At 40.8% G+C, this 9,886-nt stretch overlaps 1 protein-coding gene across 3 annotated transcripts; it reads left to right on the top strand.

Annotated features, from left to right (window-relative positions):
* The first annotated feature begins 3,256 nt into the window (after positions 1-3,256).
* rbm12bb (RNA binding motif protein 12Bb) lies at positions 3,257-9,699 on the top strand. 3 transcript variants are annotated; one of them, XM_035950637.2, is made up of 2 exons: positions 3,257-3,373; positions 7,415-9,699. In XM_035950637.2, the coding sequence occupies exon 2, from the start codon at positions 7,437-7,439 to the stop codon at positions 9,333-9,335; it is 1,899 nt and encodes a 632-aa protein (XP_035806530.1). In that variant the 5' UTR covers positions 3,257-3,373; positions 7,415-7,436; the 3' UTR covers positions 9,336-9,699. The 3 variants fall into 3 exon arrangements, with proteins under 3 accessions (XP_035806530.1, XP_054869319.1, XP_054869318.1); XM_055013344.1 differs by having other exon boundaries at positions 3,267-3,444; XM_055013343.1 differs by having other exon boundaries at positions 3,267-3,768.
* Positions 9,700-9,886: the final 187 nt, after the last annotated feature.

Genomic DNA, 9,886 nt, shown 5'->3' with positions numbered 1-9,886 from the left:
GAGGAGGAGGAGGAGGAGGAGGAGGAGGAGGAGGAGGAGGAGGAGGAGGAGGAGGAGGAGGAGGAGGAGGAGGAGGAGGAGGAGGAGGAGGAGGAGGAATAAAATAATGAATGGAATTGTTGTCCGTGCAGATCATTAGATTCTCAGTCATCCTGGTCATGCTAATCCTCTTTTTGGTTGTCATCCGGGAGTTCTGAGCTGAGGAAGCCTCCTGGATGAGAGGTGGAACGCCCTCAAGCACTAAATAAGGATGCTTACTGCCGCTCTGCTGAAGCACTTAGGAATGAATGGGATTAAGTGAGAATGTGCTGTTTTAGGTGAGGGTGAAAGCAGAGATGCTGACACTAACATATGTGAAAGGTCATGAAACCAAATAAGACAGCAACTGAGAATTGCAGAGAAAATCCTGCTCACCATGCAGGATTTATACACATGCAGACTTAGGAAACAACCACTTTATGCTCTGGACACCACCTGTTCCCAATCCTCCCCTCTGATAGCCGCTACAAAGCACTGAGCGCCTAAACAACCAGTCACAAAAAGTTTCTTCCCTCAGGCAATCATTCTGATGAACAGTTAAACCAGTTTAGAATGACAGGTGCTGCTTTTGTTAATGCTGTTCTCTGCTCCACTGCGCCATCATCCACCTACATAACATATTTAAGAGCCAGTAATCCTGTAATTATTGTTAATAATTGCATGTATTCCTGTTGAATCTGAATCTACACAATTTACATATGGTTCTACAGCTGTACACAATAGTGAAACACCCATTTTGCTTTCTTTACCCTGTCATTTTTGTTGAAATGCACGAGTTTCTTTGGTATTTGTTGTACGTTTACACACATTTGGCCAATAAAGCTAATCCTGATATTACTGAGGATAGTAAAAAAGAAAAAAAGGAACGGGAACTACTTTAACTGACAATGAAATGCTACTAAAACATGAGGAAGACTTATAACATGACCTAATAAACAAGGCTCTCATAAATACATAACTGAGCACCTGAGCACCACAAAAGGACTAGATTTGTTATATAATGGTAAATCATCCCAATAGAACATGCAAAAATATTTTACTATAACTATATAATAAAGTTTGGGAGGGCAGGAAAGAGGGAGGCTGTTCAATTCCACAAACCAGGAAAAGATTGGACAAACCAAACACAAGAATTGCAGACCAATTACTTTAACCTCCAATAAATTTTCAAAGCGATGGAGAAAATGATAGATGAAAGGTTTAACATACAGAAAATAGAGGATACATGTCTAAGCCAGAGTGGCTTTAGGGGAGGAAGAAGTATCATAGATCCAGCTTTATGTTTAGAACATGAAATAAGGAAAGGGCAAATCAACAAAGACAGTGTCTTTTTAGATATATCAAAGGAACAAGATATGATGTGAAGAGAAGAATTAATAATTCATCTTTGAAAATTAGGTTCAAAGGTCAGATATGTAGCTGGATCGAGGATCAAGGACTTTTAACTTGAAAAACTGAGAAAAACTAGAATATAAAGTGACTGTTCAATAACATATGTTGTTGATTAGGAAGCATAATAAGCCCTTTATTAATCTCCATAATGATACATGATTTATTTAAGGTAGATAAATGATCATAGAAACTGGGTTTTAAATTTCTGCTTGATAAGACAAAGACAATGTTCTTTATATGGGATATAATTGGGAGTGAGGCAAAACTAAAGCTGCATAATTAAGAACAGAAAAAAAATGAAATATTAAGTTGCAGGATTATGCTTCCAGAAAAGAATTACTTGGGCTGAATATATTGCGAAATATAAGCTAGTACTTAATGTAATGAGGTGTTTAGAGGGGCAGACAGAACTGCTTTGAGGACTATATGCAGTGGATTAATTAGGTTAATATAAGATTATATTTGTGGGGTTTATAGATCAGCAGCAGACACTTCTCTTAGAAAGTTAGATTTTTTTCAACACTAGGCTTTGAGATTATGGACAGGTGCATTAAAACAACCCCTATAGCCACATTACAGATGGAAAATGTGGAATATGTCACTAAAACTGAGAAAAATTACAGCTATTACTAGGTTAATTTACATCATCGCGTCAAGATTGGCCAGCACAAGACACTTTAAAACCTTGGTGGAAGAAGACTTAATAAATGTGGCATTATTACTAATTTTAAACAGATTTAATGTCATTATTTTTCTATTTATTCTTTCTTTTATTATCTCACTTTTTTCTTCTTTTGCTTTTCTGAATTGTGACTAATCCTGCCTCTGGTGTTTCCTCACTGCATTTATTTGTGACAGCTTTTTTGTCAGCTCAGCTGTCCTTTTTTATTGAGTGCTTAATTTATTATGTAAGGTTTGTAGGGGTGGAAAGTGTTGCTTTTACTTTTCTTCTCTCCTTTTTATTCCTTTTGTGAATGAATATAGTAAATTCTAGACATTTTTGATCCATTCTCCAGTTGGTGGCACTAATATACCAATCCATTGTTTGCCAGCCAACAATAAACCTATTGTCTCCATAAGGCCTCAATACCTGCTAAGTGTTTGATGGGGGAGCACTGGGAACATCAGAGAAGGTGTGGAGCAATGAGTAGGGGGAGCCGAGTAAATTCCATGACAGAGAGAGTACAGGAAGTGAGAGAAAATGGCAGTGTGCTGGCCACCTGTTCTACCATGACTCCTGCCAGAACCTGAGGTAGACCTTTCCATACTACAGCAAATTAAGAATGAGGATGCATGTGATCCTGTGATGTTTAAGATAAGATAAGATAAGATAAGCCTTTGTAAATCATACAGTAAAAAATGTCAAAAATAAACTAAGATATACATAAATACAAAATTGAATAAAAAAAATAGTAGCCACCTTAAACAAAAAATGGGTAGATGTCATGTATCAGTCTTAAATGTAGATTTCGTGGCAATCATGTGAGCACTTGGGTGGACAACGTTAGTCCAGTAAAGAGCTGAAAAACAGAGCTTGAAACACATGTCAAATACAAGAATAGAAAGGAGGGACAATATGATCATAACTAAGCTGAGACTGGATCACTGAGCACTAAATCATGGGCTGACAATGACTGACAAAGAACTGTCAGAAATTGGAGTCACAAATCATTCATTAAACTCAGGATGTGTATTTTAGTTTCTCTACTATGGAATAAGGATTTACCTTTTGTCGATGTAATTCCAGACATGGCCTGTGGGGGCAGCAGCACGTCTCGGCTGCGTCTGATCTGCCGCAAATGTCATCAGCAGAAGAAGAAAAACCTTTTTTTTTTTTTTCGACAGACGAGACGAGTGCGGCAGGAAGGAAGTTGAATTTAGCTGTTCGGAGAATTTATCTTCCAATCTCAGTGTTGCTCGAGAGTCTTTGCTTGCCTTTTGTGTAAGTTTTGTCGTTGGTGAGGAGCAGTGATGTGGCGTTAATTACAAAGAATGCGTCGGTATTCTTTGTCGGTCAGTGTTGTCCGCCGAATGAGCTAATGCTACAGGCCTAGCTTGCTGGCTACGAAGCTAATGTTAGCTTAACTCGACGTTTGGCTGAGCTTGATTTGGACGACAAAGGTGTTTGTAAAACTAGCTGAGTTAAATTGCACACAGCGGGAATTTCAAGTTGTGTATTTATGGTCAATTAAGGCAATTTAATGATGTGATTGGCAATGACTTGCAGGTGTGATAATGGGGACGCGGCTGCTGTGTACCTGGTTTTCCATTATGCTTTTGCTTTGCTCCGCTTTGGGTGGCACATTTGTCGTTGTGGTTGATTTGCCTACGTGGATGGTGAGTGTGGAAGCTTTGTTTGTATGCTATGCAACTGATTTGCTGACAGATGTGTAAAAAAGTGATCATCTGTCAAAAACTCATTGGAAGTAATTATTTACATGTATCTGCGTTACTTTACCTACTCTGTGCTGTACATTATACCGATACAGTTGTTTGTTTGTTTTTTCGTTGGTTGAAATGACTTTAAAAGATGATTTCAAACCCTGAAATGCCATTTTATTTGTCTCAAAAGGATTGCTGCATGGCGACTGAAGTCTTATTCATGCGTGGAAATTGCTTTATTTAATTAATGTGGGTGACTTTTTTAAAGACTACAGTTGCAAATGAGGTAATATTTTTACTTTATGACAGTGAAATCTATCTATAAAGCATTTTACATACAATATAAATGAGGTTTATTATATATTAAACACATATAGGCTAAGCATCAGGAACAATACTATAGCATTGCCTAATTATTCTATATGTCAACTCTGATCACAGAATAAACAACGAGCATTATTTTGGTCACAGTTATTCATTTACAAGGTTCACAAAGATAAATTTTTGCCATTACCACAGACATTAATGTGTATGTGCACATTATGACTGCTTTATGCACTTAAAGTAGCAGTAGATGTGTATATAAACGAGGTGATGCAACTTTACCAGGAAACCTGCAGTCTGTTTTTGACAGGTGATCAATATGTGCATGATGCCTGCCACTCCGTTTTCTTGTTGAGTGGTTTTGTTGTGATAAGTGGCTTGCAGGTGGCTAAAGTTTGACAGTTGGTGGCGATGCTACTTAAGTGTGGTGATTAAAGGTCGTACAGTGTTTATAATGCAGGAGGTGTTGTTAGTTGGTGCCATCTCATGTTGGGAGTTATGGTACAACATCACTTTTCAGTCATCCATAGTATTGCGTAGGGCATGTGATGTTGCAGACCAGGAATGCTATTAAGACCAGTATCATAGTGGTGATTCTTTCTCCTTATTTGGTGTCTTTATCACTGCCTGTTTACAGGAATGCAGGCTTCTCATGCACCCAGCTGAGAGAAAGAAAAGGGCTTTGGACTATGTCTTACTAAAATTGGTATCCATGTAGTGTTTCAGTGGGTATTTGGCACTAGCACAGCATACTCTTTGACTGCTATCTCTGCAGTCAACTTGTTGATGGTAACGCTTCACCTACAGCTGGAATGGATGAAATTATCATATTTTACACTTTAAATAAAGAAATTGGGGGAAAAAAAATAGGAGAAAAATGTAACCGCTTGTCGTCTATTCATCAAGACACACAGATCATAATTGTATTATTAACAAAGCAATTACAACACACATAAAGCATAAAGCAAGATGCACTTTAACAAAAAAAAAAAAAAAAAAATGCAAGGAGGGTGACCGGAGTGAACCTGCTGCACTGCACAAAGGTTAAGATTCCTAGTGGTTGGCCTGGACGAGGTAACACCGGAGAAGAACTGCGCATCCTGTCGTCAAGTTTGTTTGGCCTTAGAGCACGCTGTCGGGAGTGTGTTGCTTAGGTGGAGGACTCATGGTAAAGACAACTGCAAGTCTAAAGCCGAGGTGGAGGTGTGGATAGAGGTGATGAAAGGCTTGGGCAACCACGGACTAGTGAACCTTGGAAGACCTGCTTGGAATCCACGTTTAGAGCCATGGGGGGCGAAGCGGGTCCATCATCCAGGGATATGACAGGCTGTTTATGTGCCAGGGAGGGAGCGCACTCAGGGTTTGCTAATGCAACTAAACTTTGCATAACTGTTATGCGCTTTCATGACGGTTTGCGTCTGATACATTTAAGTGAAACTGGAAGATTTTGTTGAACTGTTATTGTGGTTGAAGTGTCTGTATAAGAACGTACAAGGAGCTCTGATGAGAACACAGTTGTATTTAACAGATGGCAAGTGTTTCAATTTCTACCAAGGTGCACCAAGTAGGAAAGGATGCTGTGGCCGGAGGACAGTTAAAAGTCAGGAGAAAAGGGACTCTTGCTATCAGATGGAGCAGAGCACCAGTCTGTGGAAGATCAAACTGCAGTTGGGTGTAGATTTACAAACTCTGTAATCCAAAATCATGTGTTACTGCTGCCATGAAAGGAATATCTTGGAACCGTGACGGGAGGAGTTAGAACAAAGCTGCGGTGGAGTGGAGGAACCTGTAGGAGAGACAACATCCTGGTTGCTGTGGGGTTTTTGTTTCCCATCAGAAATGTGGTGTGCCTTATGGACAGACTATGGAGGAGTCTGTCCAGTTAGAGGAAACATAAATGTTCACTGGGAAGTTAGTTCAAGCATACAAGAAAAGCCAAGTCATAATAAGATTTGGTTATGAATGCTGGTTTGTTCTGTGGTGGGTGAAGCATCTGACTCTTTCATTGAGTGAAGCAAAACTGTTATAAATATTGCTAGAGCTAAAATTAGTTTCATATTTTGGGATTTTAGTACCAGTTATTTATCATATATACCAATTATTTATCCTAAACATGTAAAACCACTGGCGTTGCTAATGAACAGACTGTGATACCCTTGTGATTCTTGTTTAGAGATTAGTGTATAGCTTGGTGCTTTTCAGCTTGTGGTTGCTGAGTGACAGATTTGGAATTGCTGTGTTGGGATCAGAGCTGGTGGTAAAAAAGCAAATATAAATGTCATGTAGATACAGTTTTATGCTGTGTAGCAACTGTGTATCAGATGAAGAAACGCTTTTTTTCCAAGTCTGCATATACAAACTGTATTTGTGATGGATCGCCAAGACTGTACAACTCTGAGGGTCCCTCCAGTTGATCACTTTGTTGGTTAAATTGGTTTAAATATTTGGTGGAAAACATTAAAGTGGATTTTTGACCTACCATTGTGATGTACAGTCGCTGGATAGTGAGTCTTTTGTGGATTAAAAAAAAAAATTGCCCTCAGAAGTGACATTTTGTCATCTTTCAGTCGAAATCATGCTCAGAACTTGCTATGTTGTCCTTTTAAAGCCAGTGTGGACTGTGCTTTTTAATGTACTGGTACATGTGCCAATGGATTTTCAAAATTAGTGGAGAGTCTTGTGTGGAGCTTGATTTAAAGGTGGAGTCTGTGATTCTGGAGAAAGGTTGTTTATATTTAGATGTAATTTGACATATTTCCTGTCCTCCTTCAGTTCCTCCTAAGCTGTACAGAGCATAAACTTGCATGAGTGCAAGCATGCTTGGGACATGCAGGGATTGTGGTGTGCAGATCATTCCAAGCTTCTCATTTACAGAGTCAGAGCTCTGCACAAACACTGGACTTTTTTTTTTTCAGCACAAAGAACAGGCAACTAGTGGAACTTGAGGAGATATTCACACATTTTAGTAAATAGCGAAGTAAAAGTTTGGTCTTAAAGTGGGTCTTGATTAGTAGTTAAGATTTTTACTTTAGCTGTCATTTCAACATGAAGGACAGATGCCTCAAGTTGATGTGTGTTGACATGTCACCAAATTTTACTTTGCACTCTTGTGTGTTTTGAAGGTGGCTGTTATGGGCATTGATTGGAGTGGTGTTTATTGTATCTGACGCCCTTCACTTTGCATTCCTATTCAGGTTTCTTATTGGAATGTTGGGAAATGACCGAGCTAGAGATGCTCTGTTGGAAATAATATTATTCTATACCCTTCTGTCTGCAGGTGCTGTTGTTTTTGATTCATCATGGTGGTCGTCATCCGTTTACAGGGCCTGAGAGTCACAGCGGGTACTGAGGATATTCGCAGGTTCTTCACTGGCCTCAAAATTCCAGATGGAGGGGTGCATATAATTGGTGGGGAGCGAGAGGAAGCATTCATTCTCTTTGCCTCAGACGAGGATGCAAGAAGAGCCATGACACGGTCGGGGGGCGTCATTAAAGGTGCACCAGTCACGTTACTACTGAGCAGTAAAACAGAGATGCAGGCCATGCTTGAAAGAAGCACCAGAATTGCAGAGCAGGAACAAAAGAGGAGACTTGAAGAGAACACGAGAATTGCTCGGAGATCTGCCGACCCCGAGGTAGGCAGGAGATCGGGTAGCAGATCGAGGTTTACTCCTCCACCCCAACACCAGAGGGCTTCAAACGACGACGACTTCACGTGCTTGTTTCTAAAAGGACTGCCTTTCACTGTGACCGAAAAGGAGGTCTGTGACTTTTTTGGTGGTTTATGTGTTGTCGAAATTGTCTTACTTAAAAAGCGAGATGGCTCGAACAATGGGACCGGTCTCATCAAATTCGCAACAAGAGAGGATGCAGCAGAAGGCTTGCAGAGGGATAGGAATTACATTGGATCGAGGTATATTGAGGTCTCCACGACAACGATCAATGATTGGTGTCGAGCTACTGGTAGACCGCCGATGGCTGTCAACAGGAACAACAACTTTGAAAGGGGGAGATCACCTCTGCGCAATCAGAGGAATCCACCACATCGTGTAAGGTCACGATCACCTTTGGCCAAGAGGCATGTCGCTCCCTCAGACGAGTACTGTGTCATGTTGGAGAACCTGTCCTTTGCAGTGGAAAAAGAAGACATAAAGCAGCTCTTTCATAATGCAAAGCTAGAGGACGACCAGATCCTGCACTTAAGTGACAGCGAAGGGAGAAGAAGCAGATCTGCGTTTGTACTGTTCAAGAATCAGCGTGACTATTGCGAGGCTTTAAGTTGTGAGGAAAGACAGTTTTTAGGTCGATTGGTTTACACTCGTCCAATATCAAGAGAGAACATGATCACCATCCTGGAGTCTCAGAGTATGGCTGTCCAACCCCCTGGAAACTCAGAGAGGTTTCAGGAGAGACCTCCCCATCACCCCAGCACTCCTTATGACTCTGAGAAAACCTGCATATTCATGCAGAACCTGCCATTCGATGTGCGAAAAGTTGAGATCATGGATTTCTTCCATGGGTTTAACGTCACACAGGTGTGTGTGCTGCACGACCACAAAGGCGCCGGGGTTGGAAAGGCTTTGGTTCTTCTTGGGTCCGAGGCAGAGGCTGCGAGGGCAGTCTCTCTCAGTGGACGGCGGTTTCTGGGGTCAGAAGTTGTACTGAAGTGCATTTCACGTTCTCAGATGCAGCAGTTGAGCGCCGAGCCGCCGGTGGTGCAGGAGCCACCGCCGAGAGAGGAGCGGTACTTGGGGAGGAGTGAGGCATCCTTCCCCCCTGATGATGCTTTGTACTCCGACTTTAGGATTCCTCCTGATCATAATATGCCAGTGGCTGATGCACCAGGTCCTTTCCATGGAGGCTTTGATTATGAACCTCATGCAGTCGACCCTTATTCTCCACATGACAGGGGTAATGGAGATCATGGCCACTATGGCCCCCCAGTGCAGCGTTTTGATGGTCCCACATGTGTACAGTTAGCCAACCTGCCATTCCAAATCAGAAGCGAGGAGATCTATGATTTTTGTTACGGATACCGCATCATACCTGGATCCGTGTCACTGCAGTATGAGCCGAGTGGGAAACCAAAAGGCCAGGCCACGTTGGTGTTCGAGTCCCGTCAGGAGGCATTAACGGCAATCAGGGAGCTAAGTGGAAGACCAATAGGTCCTAGAAAAATAAAACTACTGCTTGTGTGAAAGTGACTTCGCGTTTCATGACACCTGATGTGTCCTGAGAGTGTGCTGTGGACAAATACAAGATGTTCATTGAGACAAAGATGATGAATGAGACACAACTGCCTTTACGTGCTTCTTTTTTTTTGTTTTAATTAAATTAGCATGGCTTTGTGAGTAAAGTGAATTTATATTTTTTTATTGCATTTTTTTCATTGTGATTAGGCCACGTGTTGACTAAATCTGGGTTCTGTTTGGAATACTTGAAGTTTGGTTTACGGACTTACATAATTCTGTTGAATTCAGCTCGTAACTGAGAAACACTGCAGCGAATTTCTTTTATTTGTTCCATAACATGTCTGTTTGTAATAAAAACACTGGGATTCGACTTAAATTATCGTCTTTCTTCACTCAGTTGTCACTTCAGGGCAAAAATAATTGCGTTCTGACATGAAGCTCATGTATACAGGTTGATAACTGTTACTGAGTAGATTAAAGAATGAATAATTGTTTCTATTATTGTATATTGTGCTGTTATATACAGTGTTTGCCTTTTATAAAAATCGATTGTAGAG

The sequence above is a fragment of the Amphiprion ocellaris genome, chromosome 9 (assembly GCF_022539595.1).
Source record: "Amphiprion ocellaris isolate individual 3 ecotype Okinawa chromosome 9, ASM2253959v1, whole genome shotgun sequence".
Classification (NCBI taxonomy): Eukaryota; Metazoa; Chordata; class Actinopteri; family Pomacentridae; genus Amphiprion; species Amphiprion ocellaris.
This window is presented reverse-complemented; position numbering and strand designations above follow the sequence as displayed.

Bases quoted from the DNA above. Each gene is read 5' to 3' on its own strand.
- rbm12bb (XM_035950637.2), top strand. From the start codon at position 7,437: ATGGTGGTCGTCATCCGTTTACAGGGCCTGAGAGTCACAGCGGGTACT.